Here is an 18,915-nt window from a genome sequence, read left to right as displayed (position 1 = left end):
TAAAGGCAAATAAGTAAATAAAATAATAAATCTAACCTTTTTAGAAATAATTGTGTTCGCAGTACAAAAATAGCGCACTATACGTAACAGACAAGCAGCAGAGTACATGCATCAAAATAAATAAGTAAATAAAGTAACCAATCCACCCCACATGAAACGATTTAAATAATACAGACAACGATGTATTTCACATATCAGAAAAAGTGAAATACATGATTTAAATTAAAGTTAAAACAAATACCAAAATAGATCTAACCGACGGGTGCAATAGCCGAGTGGTTAAAGCGCTGGACTGTCACTCTGAGGGTCCCGGGTTCGAATCACGGTGACGGCGCCTAGTGGGTAAAGGGTGGAGATTTTTACGATCTCCCAGGTCAACATATGTGCAGACCTGCTTAGTGCCTGAACCCCCTTCATGTGTATACGCAAGCAGAAGATCAAATACGCACGTTAAAGATCCCGTAATCCATGTCGGTGTTTGGTGGGTTATGGAAACAAGAACATATCCAGCATGCACACCCCCGAAAGCGGAGTATGGCTGCCTACATGGCGGGGTAAAAACGGTCATACACGTAAAAGCCCACTCGCGTATATGCGAGTGAACGTGGGAGTTGCAGCCCACGAACGCAGAAGAAGAAGAAGAAGAAGAAGAAGATCTAACCCTTTCAAAATGAGAGGATAACAACACTCAAACAATGCACAGGATGAACCCGGCTGCGACGGACGAACCCGGGTGTGGCCGTGTATTATGGGGGGAATTTAAATTGAGCAGTGTGAGAGTAATGCCACTGAAATGGTGCAGATGATGGGCCAGCACAAAAAAAAAAAAAAAAAAAAAAAAAAATTGCAGAGGGGATACATAGGTATTAAAAGGATACAAGTAAAATGTACAAGCAAAATGTATGAATCAAAGTTAATAAAATAAATCAGTAAAAAGCATCTAGATATCTACAATACACTGATGCAGGAAGAAGACACTGCTGCAGAAAATGCCACAACATAATTATTGTCAAGAAAGCACATAAAATACACTGGTACATATATACATTATGTACATGCTCTCTCTCTCTCTCTCTCTCTCTCTCACACACACACACTTCCAGACACACATCCACAATACATAATGTACTTAAATGTCTGAAAGACTGAAACTGAATCAGCATCCTATACACTAATTTGCAGATGTAACCAAGTCTCCCAAATTTTCCTCTCTTCGCTAACTTGAATTATTCATCGAAAACACGTTGAAATGGACACAAAACATACGGACAAGACAAATACGTTAACACACACACTCATTCACACACACAAACACACACACACACACACACAGAGTTACACACGAGTACACACACACACAAAACTCACCAACACTGCTAACACAGAACACAAACACCACATCACTCACTCAGACAGAGATACAATCACCCCCTATATAATGTATAATCATCGCTCCATCTCCCCCCGGACCCATCCCAGCTACCACTTCACCACCACCAGCCACTACCACTACTACTACGGCTACGGCTACGCAAGCACTTACGCACAGGAATCACTGTCCCTGCCACACAGCACTACAGGATTTCCTGCCCCCACTGTCACTCACTTCTCTCCCGTCCTCTTCCGAAGGCCAGAGGGTCACGATGCTGTCACTTCCGTGTACTACATGGATTCACACAACGATGTCTGGTTTGATTCGCCATCAACGTCCCCCGTCATTGCAGGGTTTGTTGTTATCGTTTTCACCACCACAGGCTCCCAACGCTCAGCTTGTGTCAGAGGTTTGACATAAGCTTACAGACCCGAGAGAGCGTAATTACAGCTAAGTGAGAGCGGTATGATCAGTGGTTTCTATTCATTTACAGCTTAGTGTTTTGCGATGGACTATCACTCCCGATATCACAGATTGACATAAGTTTACATTTGGGCCAAAAGCAAAGTGAGAGCTGTCTTGCCCAAGTTACATCCCCACTCTCTCGGCCATGAGGGTTTTAGGACAGAAGGCGTTGGGATGGTTCCCAAAGGCCAACTAGCCCACAAGGCTGCAACACTAAGAGCCAGTGCAATTTTGCCTCCTCGTTTGAGAGAGTCACAGTCCTTCACAAAAAGACTAAGCTGTAAATGGCTTCCCATTGACTGGAGAAACCATTGATTATACATATCTCACTTTGCTGTTGGCCCAAATGTAAACTTACGTCAAATCTGTGATATTATAAGCCGAGTGTTGGGCCTAAGAAGAAGAAGAAGAAGAGTCCCGTTTACCCACCTGGATTTTTAATGGAACCCCCCCCCCCCCCCAATCCCCCCCCCCACCCTCCTTCCTCTACTAGATCTTGAGTGGTAGTGTCTCTGTGCTAGTCGTTCAGATGAGAAGATAACTCAAGGTTCAATGTGCAGCACGCACTTTGCACACACACACACACACACACACACACACACACACAAAAGAACCCCACGGCAACAAAAGGCAGCAAAGTGTGAAGGCCAGATACACATGGAGACAGAAAAAAAAAGAAAGAAATTTCTGTTAACAAAACCAATTCACACACACACTTAGCTTGTCCCTCACTGTGTAATCCTGTGTAAAATATAGCCAGCGTATTTGTATTTGTATTTGGGTTTTTTTTTATCACAACAGATTTCTCTGTGTGAAATTCGGGCTGCTCTCCCCAGGGAGGGAGAGCGCGTCGCTACACTACAGCGCCACCCATTTTTTTGGTATTTTTTCCTGCGTGCAGTTTTATTTGTTTTTCCTATCGAAGTGGATTTTTCTACAGAATTTTGCCAGGAACAACCCTTTTGTTGCCAAGGGTTCTTGTTAAGTCAGGATCACCTCAATACTTTCTTGTTTGCTAACTCCTCCATTTTGATCTATGTAGTTTATTGCATGCCATATATCAGCCAATATACAGTTCTGCCATTTCAGAAGCAGTAAAAGTAATCTTAAAAAAACAACTAAAAAAAAACCCCAAAAAAAAACAACCAACAACACAGGATAGACAGACAAAAAGAGCAAAAGAACATGTCCTGAAATTCAACAAAAACTTTACAACAGACAACAACAAAGACCTACAGTATATAAAACAAAAGAACATAAAAGAGAAAGAAAAAAAAAACCCATACAAAAATAAAGACTGAAACCACAAATGTAAACAAAACGTGGAAAAATAAATTTGTTGGAAACAACAATGAAAAAACAAACAAATAAAACACAATAGTATTGACACCCACACAACTGTTTTTAATAACAACAAAATTCAACAATAAAAACAAGGATGCTGATAACAACAATACTAACAATAACAATGGTTTTGATGATGACTGATAACTGAATTAACAACATGAGTGATTAATGGAAAGAAAAAAAAAGAAAGAAACAACATTAATAATTAACCACTTGACTGCTTCCGACAAGTACGCTCATCAATGAATGGAAATGCTGTCACCTCACTGAGATCAGACACAGCTTACAGGTCAGGATGTCAGTGAAGGGCTGTCACCTCACTGAGATAAGACACAGCTTACAGGTCAGGATGTCAGTGAAGGGCTGTCACCTCACTGAGACAAGACAGAGCTTACAGGTCAGGATGTCAGTGAAGGGCTGTCACCTCACTAGGACAAGACACAGCTTACAGGTCAGGATGTCAGTGAAGGGCTGTCACCTCACTGAGACAAGACAGAGCTTACAGGTCAGGATGTCAGTGAAGGGCTGTCACCTCACTGAGACAAGACAGAGCTTACAGGTCAGGATGTCAGTGAAGGGCTGTCACCTCACTGAGACAAGACACAGCTTACAGGTCAGGATGTCAGTGAAGGGCTGTCACCTCACTGAGATCAGACACAGCTTACAGGTCAGGATGTCAGTGAAGGGCTGTCACCTCACTAGGACAAGACACAGCTTACAGGTCAGGATGTCAGTGAAGGGCTGTCACCTCACTGAGATAAGACACAGCTTACAGGTCAGGATGTCAGTGAAGGGCTGTCACCTCACTGAGATCAGACACAGCTTACAGGTCAGGATGTCAGTGAAAGGCTGTCACCTCACTGAGACAAGACAGAGCTTACAGGTCAGGATGTCAGTGAAGGGCTGTCGCCTCATTGAGACAAGACACAGCTTACAGGTCAGGATGTCAGTGAAGGGCTGTCACCTCACTAGGACAAGACACAGCTTACAGGTCAGGATGTCAGTGAAGGGCTGTCACCTCACTAGGACAAGACACAGCTTACAGGTCAGGATGTCAGTGAAGGGCTGTCACCTCACTGAGACAAGACAGAGCTTACAGGTCAGGATGTCAGTGAAGGGCTGTCACCTCACTGAGACAAGACACAGCTTACAGGTCAGGATGTCAGTGAAGGGCTGTCACCTCGCTGAGACAAGACTGAGCTTACGGGTCAGGATGTAGTGAAGGGCTGTCACCTCATTGAGACAAGACAGAGCTTACAGGTCAGGATGTCAGTGAAGGGCTGTCACCTCACTGAGACAAGACACAGCTTACAGGTCAGGATGTCAGTGAAGGGCTGTCACCTCACTGAGACAAGACAGAGCTAACACTAGTCACAGGTCAAGACATCAGTCACCATTCTGTATTCAGACTTCCTCCTCTCAGAGATTGCATTACTTTTTGCTCCACAAAATCGACTGGTGCAATAACCGAGTGGTTAAAGCGTTGGACTGTCAATCTGAGGGTCCCAGGTTCGAATCACGGTGATGGCGCCTGGTGGGTAAAGGGTGGAGATTTTTACGATCTCCCAGGTCAACATATGTACAGACCTGCTTAGTGCCTGAACCCCCTTCATGTGTATATGCAAGCAGAAGATCAAATTTGCACGTTAAAGATCCTGTAATCCATGTCAGCGTTCGGTGGGTTATGGAAACAAGAACATACCCAGCATGCACACCCCCAAAAATGGAGTATGGCTGCCTACATGGCGGGGCAAAAACGGTCATGCACGTAAAAGCCCACTCGTACGCATACGAGCGAACGTGGGGTTTGCAGCCCACGAACGCAGAAGAAGAAGAAGCTCCACAAAATCAGCTGCACCGCTGTCAGGCGCACAATCTGTAGCCAACCCCGCCAGACTGACATCCGTTTTTTTAACCACCAGTCCAGCAGCAGTCAAGGGGTTAATTAACACACAGGATGAAGGCGAGGCTCCCTCTCTTACCTTGGCCATGTAAGCGTATCGTCCAGTGGGCCCCAGTCATCCACCACCGCCGCCCAGGGCCATCATCATAGTGTGTGTGTGTGTGCTGAAAGGTAGCGGCAGAACAGAGCTATGTATGGCACTTTCTGTGTGTGTGTGTGTGTGTCGTGTGTCTGTGTGTCTGTGTGTCCGTGGTAAACTTTAACATTGACATTTTCTCTGCAAATACTTCATCAGTTGACACCAAATTTGGCATAAAATAGGAAAAATTCAGTTCTTTCAAGTCATCTTGTTTAAAACAATATTGCACCTCTGGGATGGGCACAAAAAAATAAAAAAAGAAGCCTAATTATATGCAAACTGCATTTACTGTTATATCTATATTTTTTGTATTCTCTAAACTTGGCACTTTGACCTCTTATTCTGGCACAACAACAAGAGGAGTCATTATTATCATTTTTTGTTCAAACAGGAACTTCTTTTGCTAAGCATGGAATTTTTATTTATTTTGCAAAGGTTTCGGTGCAGATAGTAAAAAAGGGAAATCACTCTGTAATTAATGCTAGGGGACATAATTTATCACAAGTGAGTCTTGAAGGCCTTGCCTCTCTTGTCTCCCTTGCTTTTCCCTACAAAGGACCCAATCACAAAAAATACAAAACATAAAAGTAACTGAATGAAACTCACTGTACTTGACCCACTGACCCCTCTCCTCACCTCGTGTGAACGCCCACAACACCTCCCTCTTCACTGCTCTCAGAAACTGAGTCACTATCAGTAACTTCTTGCTGGTAGCTTTCTTCACTGCAGGTACTTTATTCAACGTCTTCATCGTCCTCGTTGATGTCTAAATACTTCAGTTTGAAGCATTTCAATCACTTCAGCAGCGGTAAAAGCCGCTATCGTGATCTAGTTTGCTCCAAAAATTTCCTCTTGTGCTCCAAAAATTTCCTCTTGTATCGCCTGCGACGCCGTTTTCGATATGTATGCAGATTAGCTTGTTGTGTGGGGTCCTGAACTCACTGTGGAGTGTGTTGTTACGGAATCTCATAAACGTGGAAAAAATTTTTAATTGTTAAAACTGCTACCATACGTCAGGAACGCTATAGCGTTTGATCGTCTGGAGTGAGTTAATTAATCAGTGTCCATGTTACCGTCCCCACCCCCTCCCTCATGACCTCCACATGACATGGTCAGGGCAAACCTCCACAGAAACCAGTCCCAAAATAGCGCTGAAATGGCTATCACACATCAACAGACTTTTTATACCTGCCGAGACTTTGACCTGAATAACAATACATAATAATAAGATGTCAGTCTGGATGTCTCAATAGCTTTTGACTGATTCCCGACACATAACTAATGAAGATGATCTTCTTCTTCTTCTTGTGTGTTCGTGGGCTGCAACTCCCACCTTCACTCGTATGCACACGAGTGGGCTTTTACGTGTATGACCGTTTTTACCCCGCCATATAGGCAGCCATACTCCGCTTTTGGGGGTGTGCATGCTGGGAATGTTCTTGTTTCCATAACCCACCGAACGCTGACATGGATTACAAGATCTTTAACGTGCGTATTTGATCTTCTGCTTGCATATACACACGAAGGGGGTTCAGGCACTAGCAGGTCTGCACATATGTTGACCTGGGAGATCGGAAAAATCTCCACCCTTTACCCACCAGGCGCCGTCACCGTGATTCGAACCCGGGACTCTCAGACTGAAAGTCCAACGCATTAATCACCTGGCTATTGCACCCGTCAAAATGAGGATGATCAAGAGACATGGTTTCATGGAAGTGACTTTTAGTGAGTTACAACTTAATAATAATAATAATAATGGATACTTATATAGCACACTATCCAGAAATCTGCTCTAGGTGCTTTACAAAAACGCTTTGTTAACATAAATTGATAAAACATTACATCTATGTTACATACACACACCAAAATGTGACTACACACACACACACACACACACACACACACACACTGCATACATACATTTTAACATACATGTGTATCTAACAGCTACCCTAACACATACGCACACATAGGCAGGCACAAACTTACATAAACGCACACACACACAATACACATTCATATACATGCATCTGGTTATGTACACATACATATGTATAGCACACATAGTCAAGCACAGCTAACGCAAAGGAAGTGGACCTGCCACAACTGAACTTACTGCTGAGGGAAAAGGTGAGTTTTGAGACGAGATTTAAAAGATGCGAGGGAATCTTAACATGTGCAGTCCTCCAGAAAAAAGACGCTGTCAACGGGACCAACAGCCCATGCTAAAATCACTACCTTTGCCTCAAGCCAGGATCAGTGTCAAAATCATGAATCACTGTTGTTGATTGATTTTCAGACGGGCGCAATAGCCGAATGGTTAAAGCGTTGGACTTTCAATCTGAAGGTCCCGGGTTCGAATCACGGTGACGGCGCCTGGTGGGTAAAGGGTGGAGATTTTTCCCATCTCCCAGGTCAACATATGTGCAGACCTGCCAGTGCCTGAACCCCCTTCGTGTGTAAACGCAATCAGAAGATCAAGTACACACGTTAAAGATCCTGTAATCCATGTCAGCGTTCGGTGGGTTATGGAAACAAGAACATACCCCTGAAAGTGGAGTATGGCTGCCTACATGGCGGGGTAAAAACGGTCATACACGTAAAAGCCCACTCGCATATATACGAGTGAACGTGGGAGTTGCAGCCCATGAACGCAGAAGAAGAAGAAGAAGAAGACTGATTTTCAAAATGATAACAACTTCAGTCTGTGAAGATTCAAAATCTGTTCAGATGTGGTTTGCAAAAAAACAAAAAAACAAAAACAAAAAACAAAACAAAAAAACTACTGAGTGCAAACACACAGTGACACCTATACATGTTCACGCACTGCCTCTGCTGCAATGTTTGCTAGCTCTAATATTATATGGTAATAACAAAGAAATAAGTTGACAATGTAAGTAAAAAAGAAGATAGATAATTCTGCTCTAAAACACACACACACACACACACACACTCTAGATTCAAACCCCAACTCCAAGCAGAAGGCTGAATGCAGTAGTTGTAAAGTGCAGTAAATAAAGCAGTACAAGTCACAGCATCAGAAGTATGACCGTAGAATGTTCAATACAATCAGTGTCAGTAACAGGATGATACATATATTTTATCAATAACTATTGTGGTACCGACAGTATGTATCAAAATCAATCAGCAAAGAAGTTCCTGCACTAAAAAAAAAAGTTGCTGCAATATCTAAAATACACTTACTTTCATGAATACAAATACAAATTATGCACGAATACACACACTTTTCTGTAGACCTACACTTTGGTGCAAAGATTTGCTTTTTGGCAGCACCACTTTGTTAGTTTACTTTGGTTACTTTAACATGTGTGTTGCTTGTTTCTCTGTAGTTTGCTTGTTTCAATGTTTGTTTAACCCTTTGAGCCCTGAGTTCCTGAGCAATTTTAACCCTTCTGCCTGAGCTCCTGAGCCAAAATTTGCAAATAATTGGTATTAAACCCTTTGAGCCCTGATCACCGCTTTAGCGGTGGCAGAGAAAAATGACATAATGCCCAGCCACGGGTTGAGCGGTGCGTAAACACTTGAAGCGTGCAGAGTCTCAACCTGGCCTGGCCTGTCAGGGCAGAAATCAGGGACAAAACGTGCGAGAAAACAACTGTACACAACGCAGCAAGTAATTGATATGCTTGATGATTTATCGGAAGTAGAGTATGACAATGATTACTCTGATAGTGAGGCGGAATTCGAATTGGATGATTTTGCTACAGATAGTGATGTTGAAAATGAATCTGAGCATGCAGAATCAGTTGATCAAAGGAGGCATGTCAGGTTGAGACTCTGCATGCTTCATGGTAGAAATCGATCTTTTTTATCCAAAGCACATGCACAAAACACAGTGAAAAGGCGCAGCAATGTTGGTACTACGTTCACTGACGTCAGAATATTACAGTTTTTTCTGATTGGCTCTTCAATATGAGTCAACCAATAGCAAAACATGACACAAGTGTTTACGCACCGCTCAACTGGTGACCAGGCATTATGCCACCCCTCCCCACCACCGGTAAAGCGGTGGTCAGGGCTCAAAGGGTTAATGTGATCTATTAAATCCTCATCACCATCTTCATTCATAATGATCAATGCCAGTCTGCCCGAATCTTCAGTCTATGACCACCTTGTCAGGCTGTCTCTTGACAAGTGATTAATTTGATTGATTTATGATTCATTGTACGTTTAGTAAATTGCTATATATTTTGGCTGAACATGTTCACACCCCCCAAAAAAGTACAGCCACAGTCATCATGAATTAAAACCAGACAGATAAAGGGAGTTTGTAAATGGGAGACATCTCTGTCCTGATATTTTGGTGTGGTATGCTTAATGTACATCAAAGGTATACATGTATGATCATCTTTCACAGCAGTTGTTTTTTTCCCCCCCCCAAGGCCTGACTAAGCGCGTTGGGTTACGCTGCTGGTCAGGCATCTGCTTGGCAGATGTGGTGTAGCGTATATGGATTTGTGCGAATGCAGTGACACCTCCTTGAGCTACTGATACTGACACTGTGATAAACAACCTCCTTGTCTTTCTGAACACACTTGCAATAAACTTATAGTTATATGTATAACCATACCCCTTGAGAAATAAATCTTTAAATTTTAATTCTATCCATACAGACTAAAGCTGGAAGTGGAACCTTATCCAAGATACAGACCCTGCCTATTTTGACTAAACCTGCAAGTGGACTGCCACACTGATAATACACTTTTTGACTTTAACTGTTACCTGTTGATTGAATCTAGAACCCTACCCATGCACTGATACAGACTCCTATCATAAGTCATTCTTCTTCTTTCCGTTACACGACCAACATCGACTTGCCGATGACTCTGTCGTGGTTCATGCATGCTGGGTATTTTCGTGTCTCCATAACCCACAGATCACTGACATGGGTTACAGGATCTTTAACGTGCGTATTTGATCTTCTGCGTGCTTATACACACGAAGGGGGTTCAGGCACTAGCAGGTCTGCACATATGTTGACCTGGGAGATCGGAAAAATCTCCACCCTTTACCCACCAGGCGCCGTTACCGTGATTCGAACCCGGGACCCTCAGATTGAAAGTCCAACGCTTTAACTACTCGGCTATTGCGCCCGTCTAGTAATTAAATTAAATGTAGGTATAGCCTGCTACACTACTACTCAGCGGGTTTACCAAGTTATTAAACACTCAAGTAAAATATTTCAAGTTACTGATAAAGTGATTCGTTTAACGCTCTGAATCTGACAGTTTGATTGATAATCAGCTTGACAAAAAGTTCTTAACTAACTGAACTCGAAAAATCGAATATTCTGTGAGACTTATTATCGTAACTGACTAGACTTACGACATTTTGACATAGCAGAAACTGCCTTCCATTCCAGTAATGATAATCATGATCTTCCAGCACCACTACTTGCATTAAAAGTATGTACATCAAAGAACGAATGGTCGAAACGGCACAAAACGAACTGAAACTCGATACTCGAACTCGAAGCAGACTCTCTTACAGCATTTGGCCCACACTTAGATTAAACTTTGTGCATTTCAACAACCTTCGTGAAAAGTTGGCATGTATAAGAATAAGAAGAAGAATGTTATAAACACTCACTGTGATGACAGCTTTTCAAGTGGTTAAGAGTCCGGAGTTACAACGGGAGAACTTGCTCAACCTTTGCCAGCGAACCGTGTGAGTCGTCTGCTTTCAGTCCGTTCTTTTCTCGTACCGGAAATTTACCATGAAGAATCCGAAGATTGCTTTATTCAGGAATGACAACTCTCAAATCTATTTTGGGGCCCGAAGAAAAACACGATTTATATTCTAGCATATCTTGCAGCTAAAAAACAAAACCAAAAATACTTTTTTCTTTGAAAGGACCCCATGATATAAGTATTTAAAAATATACAGAGACGACCATTCTTTCAGGCGCAAACAATCATATGATAATTTTTATATCCCTTAAAGTACCCCTGATACTAAGGCGCCGTCACTTTGACGTAAACATTATTTGACGCATTGTACGCCATATTCCTGTAAATTCTACCAACAGCGGTACAGAGTTTATTATTTTAACGACATTCTAGTCGTTCCAGTAAGAAGTGGGACAGATGGGTTGCATCCTTGGTTCCGTAAGTAATCCTTAAACCCTAATCAATTTTTATTTTACACGGCTAAAAGAGGTTTTATGCATCCAAAACATTGAATAACCACAACCACCACAACAAAAGATTCAACGACCCAGTCATGTGACACTGACCAAAATTAATCATTAACTTAAATAAGTTTTTAAATGCATTAATTTTGAGCAGATATATTTGTATTATATATTACAGATCAGTTTGTAAATGGAAGATCACAGTTTGTAAGTGTAAATAGTAGTAAATCATCGAAAGTTAAGGTAACTAGTGGTGTACCACAAGGTAGTGTTCTTGGCCCAACCTTGTTCATATACTTTATAAATGATATGCCTGGTGAGGTAGATTGTAAAGTAAAAATCTTTGCAGACGACACCAAGATTTACTCTGCCATCCGAAATATAGAAGATAGAGATCACTTACAAATGTGTATACATAATCTAGTTAAATGGACAAATACTTGGCTACTGCAATTTAACAGCGAGAAATGCAAAGTTCTGCACTTTGGAAAGAATAATCCACAGTATCAGTACACGATACAGGAAAAGGGGGTAACTCGAACAATGGATAGTACAATTGCCGAAAAAGATTTAGGGGTCACGATGGATCCAGAACTAAACTTTGAGGCACATATAAATAATATAGTGAAAAAGGGAAATCAAATTTCTGGTCTTCTTGTGAGAACTATAACTAATAAATCTCCCGAAATTATGATTCCATTGTTCAAAGCTCTGGTTAGACTCATTATTGAATATGGAAACTCAGTATGGTGCCCTTACCTTAAAAGCACATAAATATGATTGAAGGTGTTCAACGCAGATTTACCAAGTGTATAACTAGTAATACTAATAGTACTCGAGATCTTAGTTATGAGGAGCGCCTGGCTCTTTTTAAGATGCCTAGCCTAGAGTTTAGAAGGTTAAGAGGTGATCTATACAAGATCATGCACAATATTTATGATCCTTGCACCACCTCTTCCTTGTTTACAATGGCTAACTACGATAAAACTCGAGGGCACAGCTTCAAAATAAACAAAACTAATATCTTAACTAACCAGTTCCACAAGTTTTTTACTAACTGTATCATAAATCTGTGGAATAACCTTTCCTATGACACCATCAATGCACCATCGGTAAACGCCTTCAAAAATCACATTGACAAAAAGTTTAAGGACCATGTATTTTCCACAGAGTTAAATCTTTATAGTATACACTATGCCTGATTTAAACAAAGGTCTGTTCACAACAAGTGATCCAAAAGCATATAAATGGACACTGATTATAAGAGCAAAAGGCTATTAGCCTATAGCCAAACATTTCTGTGATTCTGTGAGTTTCTTTCTTTTATTGTGGGCATAAACTGACTTTAAAACAACAACAACAACAAAACAACTTCGTTCAGCCCACTGAGTAAAAAAAACCACCAAAAACAACAACGAAACAACTTTGTTTGTTCAGCCCATGTTAGTCATTAGTAGACTTTAGTAATATTATTAGTTGTGTACCCATGGTGTTAGTAGTGTACCCACGTTAAAAACAAAACAAAACATTGGTAAAGTCCCACTTTAGCATCTAAATTTCCTTTAGTGATGGCCTAGAGGTAACGCGTCCACCTAGGAAGCGAGAAAATCTGAGCGCGCTAGTTCGAATCACGGCTCGGCCGCTGATATTTTCTCCCCCTCCACTAGACCTTGAGTGGTGGTCTGGACGCTAGTCATTCGGATGAGACGATAAACCGAGGTCCCGTGTGCTAGCATGCACTTAGCGCACGTAAAAGAACCCACGGCAACAAGAGGGTTGTTCCTGGCAAAATTCTATAGAAAAATCCACTTCGATAGGGAAAACAAATGAAACTGCACGCAGGAAAAAATACAAAAAAAAATGGGTGGCGCTGTATTATAGCGACGCGCTCTCCCTGGGGAGAGCAGCCCGAATTTCACACAGAGAAATCTGCTGTGATAAAAAGAAATACAAATTCAATAGGGGTGATTGGCCCCAGCCCCCATGTCCAGTCCCTGTAGTTAGACACTGACTATCCAGACAAACCGCACAGCACAACAGCAAACCGGAACCTTTGTAAATGCCAGAATCTTCAACTTGACAAAGACGGGCAGATACGAAAGAAGAAGCAGCTCAGGAATTTGCAGACATTCGTCTGTGACACTGACAAAATTGCATCATGAAATAGCTTGTAAAGTTACAACTTGTACTAAAATTAATACTGTATCCAGGACATATTCTTTGACACTATGGATGAGGGAAAATGCACAACAATTCATATCTTTTGTCCCTGGAAATATATATTAATAGTCTTTCTCTCTCTCTCTCTCTCTCTCTCTCTCTCTCTCTCTCTCTCTCTCTCTCTCTCTCTCTCTCTCTCTCTCCAGAGGCTAACAGTTACACTCTTGTGTTTTTGCTTTATTCTGTTCTCTTTGATTAAAGTTTAAAAAAAAAAAGAAAAGAAAATCAACCTGAAAAGATTAATTGATTGATGCCTGGCAGATGTGGTGTAGCGTATATGGATTTGTCCGAACGCAGTCACACCCCCTTGTGCTCACGCTGCTGGTCAGGCATCTGCTTGGCAGATGTGGTGTAGCATATATATGGATTTGTCCGAACGCAGTGATGCCTCCTTGAGCTACTGAAACTGAAACTGAAAACTTGGCATTCATTTCGCTGAAGCGCTGGTTTGTGCTGTGTCTGACCTGCAGCTGGCCTGCTGCTTCGGAAGCGCAGCGTGCAGCTGCTGCTGTGCAGCATGCCCCTCCTGCAAGAACTCGACGGCGTCGCGCATCGGCTACTCCATCATGCTGCTGGTGGGGACCATCGTCGCCTGCATCATGTTGGCTCCGGGGATAGGGGAGGAGCTGGATAAGGTATGTGTGGTGTCAGTTGATAGTTGGGTCATTGTCCAGCTGTTGACCCCTCTCTCAGTCTCAGGGAGGCAGGTACTAACTGCTGTCCGGACTGTGTCTGGTTGACTTGTTTGTTTGTTTGGGTGAATCAATGTGCAGGTTAAGAATTCTGGGTGTGATGTTTGTTACAGGACCAAACCCCCTTAGGCTTATTAGCTCTTGTGTCTTTTGTGGTCTGGTCTGCTGAAGGGGGGGATAATCCTGATTTTGTGGCGACTCTCCATCACCATCCCTCTCCCTTCCCCCCTCTCTCTCTCTCTCTCTAAAGTTGTGCTTCTCTATTTTCTTTATGTCCGCTATATGTCTCTATCGGTCATGTCTCTGTATGTGCATAAGTATGTGTGTGTGTGTGTGTTGGGTGGAGAGAGGTGTGTGCATGTGTATGGATATGAATGTATGAATGCGTTCGTTTTATTACTTTTTACGATGTTAATGATGATGGTGGTGATCATTCTTCTTTGTAGTAGCAGTGGATGTAGCAGTGTTAACAAAAAATTTTTTGTTTTGCTGGTTTTTTTGTCGTTATCGTTAATGTTGTTATTGCTATTGTTGTCACAAGGACAGATTGGAAGACTGGGCGATGCCTAAAATCTTTATCCTTGAGTAATAAAGTTTTTGTATCTTGAATCTTGAATCTTTCCCCCCCATTTCCTCGACGCCCCACAGCGCACCGCAGACATTCTTCCTTTCCCCAGCATATGCCCTTCTGTCCATCTCCCTGGTTCCTGTCTCCCAGTGTGGCTCCCTTTTTCATTCCTTGCTATGGTGTCTTGTATTTTTATCATTCATTTTCTTCACTCCAATCCACTCTAGGTGGATGTAAAATGTAAAATCTCTTGTGTAGTTTGTTGCTTTTGCTCTTGTTTTTTGGAACATACCAGGGACGATGTGTCTGTCCATCAGATTGATGCGGCATTATCCTTTTGCGTGTATTAAATATAGCTCTAATTATATATGTAGATATATATGTCTCAAAAACAACAGCAGATTTGTAAGTCGGCCAGTGTGCTAATATTTCCACCATTGGAAAGTCTGTGTGTCTCTAAAACAACAGCAGATATGTAAAGTCGGTCAGTGTGCTAATATTTCCACCATTGGAAAGTGTGTGTGTCTCTAAAACAACAGCAGATATGTAAAGTTGGACAGTGTGGTAATATTTATCCATGGGGGGGCTGTTGTTTGAGGGACGTGGTGGCGGTCTCCACTCTGGGAGGGACGCTCACTCAGTCTGGCTCAACGACTAAGCCATTATTGTCGTTAGTAGGGGGCTTAGTAGGTGGTGTCCTAAGTACGTTAAAACAGAACAAGCACCACTGAACACCACCACAGTGACTCAGCAGCAGTGCAGGGTCTCCTCTGGTGTGTGGCCTTCTGGCGACCTAACATTAATGGTTCCCTGCGGACTGCCGACGCTGGAACTGCGACGGACGAACCCGGGTATGGCCATGTATGGGGGAATCTAAATGAGCAGCGTGGGAGTAATGCAACTGAAACGGTGCAGATGATGGAACAGCAACAACAACAACAACAAAAAACAAAAAAAAATCCATGGTTCGAAAGTCTGTGTCAGTGTGTGTCTCTGAAACATTGGCAGATATGTAAGTTGCCCAGTGTGCTAAATATCTCCACCGTAGGAAAATAAAAGATTAATTCATTTAAATTCATTCATGCATCCCTCCACCCCCACCCCCCCCCTCCCCTGTCCCTCTCCCCCCCCCCCCCTTCCCTCTTTTTCTTCTTTCTTTCTTTTCCTCCGGCTCTCAGATTCCGTGGCTGTGCAAAGACTTCCTGGGCATGAAAGCGTTTGACGACGACGACAAGCGCAAGGCGCTGTGCAACGACGTGGTGGGCTTCCTGGCCGTCTACCGGGTCTGCTTCGCCATGGCCGCCTTCTTCTGCCTCTTTGCCCTCATCATGATCAAGGTCAAGACCTCGCGCGACCCCCGCGCCAAGTTCCAGAATGGGTGAGGAGATTGGGAGGTGGGGAGAGGGTTGGGGGGGGGGCGGGTAGGGTTCTGTTTATACAGGGAGTAAGAGTCGTGGAGAGAACCAGCTGCCGTGGCGAAGTGGTTAGCGTCGCGGACTGACGGCTGGGAGGACGTGGTGGGTTTTTCGGCCCGTGGCCGGCTCCTACCCAGAGTTGAGTGTGCTGTGGGCTTAAATGGGGAGACTGGGACCACACAGTCGAGCGTCATCCACTTCGAGGATGCGTCTTTGGGTGTGTTGCTCTAATTACCTGACCAACACTGCAAGTGTCTTTATCTCTTGGGCCTGGCGTGGGAGTAATGCCACTGAAACGGTGCAGATGATGGGGCAGCAAAAAAAAAAAAGAGTCGTGGAGAGGTCTTTGGTAAAGTCTTGGAAAATAACTATGAGAACTGTAGTTTTTCCAGGGTTTCGGGCAAGGTTTTGTACGGTTAGAGTTGTGGAAAAGTTTTGTGGAAAAAAAACTTTTGAATGCAAATTCAGTTTTTGCTTGGAGCATGTACATTTTTGTATTGGAGGATATATATACTTTGGAGTATATATACTATTGGAGTATATATATATATTTGTACTTGATACACAGCGCACATATATTGATATACACAACACATGCACACATACATTGATACACATTCACACATATATTGATAAGTACACAGCACACATACACACATATTGATATACACATGGACATATAAGGACATACACACACACACACGCATGCTCACACACACACACACACACATGCTCACACACACGTTCACACATATCCACACACACACACACACACACATACACGCCCACCCCTTACCACCACCACCCCCCCACACACACACATATACATACACGCCCCCCCCCCCTTACCACCCCCCCACCCCATCCCCCCACACACACACATACATACACATCCCTCCCCCCTTACCACCCCCCCCCACACACACACACACATACATACATGCCCCCCCCCCCCCTTACCACCACCCCCACACACACATACACACACGCCCCCGCCCCCCCTTAACCCCCCCCACACACACACACGCACACACATTCACAGAGTCACCCCCCACCCCCACCCCCACACACACATGCCGAGAGTAGCGTTGTGTGTATGTACATGTTTCAGTTTTTGGGCCATCAAGATCCTGATGCTGATAGGCCTGTGCGTGGCGGCATTCTTCATCCCTCGGGGGGACTTTGGAAAGGGTACGTACGCCGATGACATTGTGTGAAAGTGGTGGAAAGTACAGAGAGATTTGGGGAGGAGGTGGGAGGAGGAGACAGGGGAAGGTTGTGTGTGGGTGGGAGGGGGGGGAGGGGGGCAGGGAGAGTAAGACTTGGTACAGGGTTCATACACGCCTTAAAAATCCCGAAAAAGTCTTAATTATTTGGAAGTCTCATTCATGTGGAGTGATAGTCTAGAGGTAACACGTCCGCCTAGGAAGCGAGAGAATCTGAGCGCGCTGGTTCCAATCACGGCTCGGCCACCCGATATTTTCTCCCCCTCCACAAGACCTTGAGTGGTGGTCTGCTAGCATGCACTTAGCGCACGTAAAAGAACCCATGGCAACAAAAGGGTTGTTCCTGGCAAAATTCTGTAGAAGAATCCACTGCGATAGGAAAAACAAATAAAACTGCACGCAGGAAAAAATACAAAAAAATGGGTGGCGCTGTAGTGTAGCGACGCGCTCTCCCTGGGGAGAGCAGCCCAAATTTCACACAGAGAAATTGGTTGTGATAGAAAGAAATACAAATACAAATACAAAAAATGTAGGTTTCAGAAGTCAGAACCTGTAAGAGTCCCTAAAAAGAAGAACATGTTTGGTGGGGTTTTTTTTTTTAGATTGACCGAAACGTTTGGAAAGATGAACGAAAACCGAGGGGGAGAAAGTCATGAATTTGTAACGGTAATTTTAGGAAGAAAATTTCCGTATGCAGAGCACAGGAGCAGGAGTCAAGATGGCTGCTAGAAAAAGAGGGCGCTAGTCAGGGATGCACAGGGGAGATAGCCTACTTCGGGAGGTTATCGGCCCGCAGCTACTTTCGTTTTCTCCGCATAGGCGGGTAGTAGTTTGCACAGGACAGGAGTCTGACCCCTGCCGGAGTCTGCAATAGTGGGTCACGGTAAGTATGTTACTTAAACGTAATTTTAGGAAGAAAATTTCCAAATTAAACCAGCCTAAAAAGTCCCTTGTTTTTGGTCCAGTAAGTCTGTATGAACCCTGTTGGTGTCATATATCATGTCAAACTGATGCAAACTGGGCCTGTCACTGTTCTTCATCACCCTGGGGGGGGGGGGGACTTTGGAAAGGGTACGCTTATGATGTTGTCACCTGTTAGAGAGGATTAGGAGCAGGGAGAAGTGGGGAGAGTGGGAGAAGGAGGCAGGGGGGAAGGGTACACGCTTGGGAGAGAATGGTGGAGAGAGAGAGAGAGAGCAAGCACCATCATCATCCCCTTTTTAAGTTTTTATAGCTCGTTTTTTCTCTTTTATTTATTTTCTTTTGTGTGTGTGCGTGCAATTTTCTTGATTTTGTTTAAAAAAAAAAAAAAAAAATCTCTTCTTTTATCAAACATGTATTGAAACAACGAATAAAAATGTTATCGATTGTGATCGCGCCTTAATATGAGCTTGATCGCCCAATCGGGCCAAAG

The 18,915-nt window shown here is 43.3% G+C and overlaps 2 protein-coding genes across 5 annotated transcripts in view; one reads left to right on the top strand and one right to left on the bottom strand.

Annotated features, from left to right (window-relative positions):
* The window catches only part of LOC143277141 (uncharacterized), a 46,512-nt gene extending 35,549 nt beyond the window's left edge, over window positions 1-10,963 (bottom strand). For 2 of the 3 annotated variants that reach the window (XM_076581883.1, XM_076581884.1), the window contains exons 1-2: window positions 10,837-10,963; window positions 5,167-5,251 (exon numbers count right to left, since the gene is read on the bottom strand). Coding sequence is in view for 1 of the 3 variants with exons in the window: in XM_076581884.1 (XP_076437999.1) it covers window positions 5,167-5,175 (9 nt within the window). In the remaining 2 variants the exon portion in view is untranslated. Of the gene's footprint in view, window positions 1-1,606; window positions 1,663-5,166; window positions 5,252-10,836 lie in introns of all 3 variants that reach the window. The other variant, XM_076581882.1, reaches the window with a different exon arrangement.
* Window positions 10,964-11,247: 284 nt separating this feature from the next.
* The window catches only part of LOC143277025 (serine incorporator 3-like), a 38,035-nt gene continuing 30,367 nt past the window's right edge, over window positions 11,248-18,915 (top strand). For both annotated transcript variants that reach the window (XM_076581749.1, XM_076581748.1), the window contains exons 1-4: window positions 11,248-11,354; window positions 14,071-14,235; window positions 16,039-16,238; window positions 17,387-17,466. In XM_076581749.1, the coding sequence (XP_076437864.1) occupies window positions 11,334-11,354; window positions 14,071-14,235; window positions 16,039-16,238; window positions 17,387-17,466 (466 nt within the window). In that variant the 5' untranslated portion in view covers window positions 11,248-11,333. The remainder of the gene's footprint in view (window positions 11,355-14,070; window positions 14,236-16,038; window positions 16,239-17,386; window positions 17,467-18,915) is intronic.

The sequence above is a fragment of the Babylonia areolata genome, chromosome 33 (assembly GCF_041734735.1).
Source record: "Babylonia areolata isolate BAREFJ2019XMU chromosome 33, ASM4173473v1, whole genome shotgun sequence".
NCBI lineage: Eukaryota > Metazoa > Mollusca > Gastropoda > Neogastropoda > Buccinidae > Babylonia > Babylonia areolata.
This window is presented reverse-complemented; position numbering and strand designations above follow the sequence as displayed.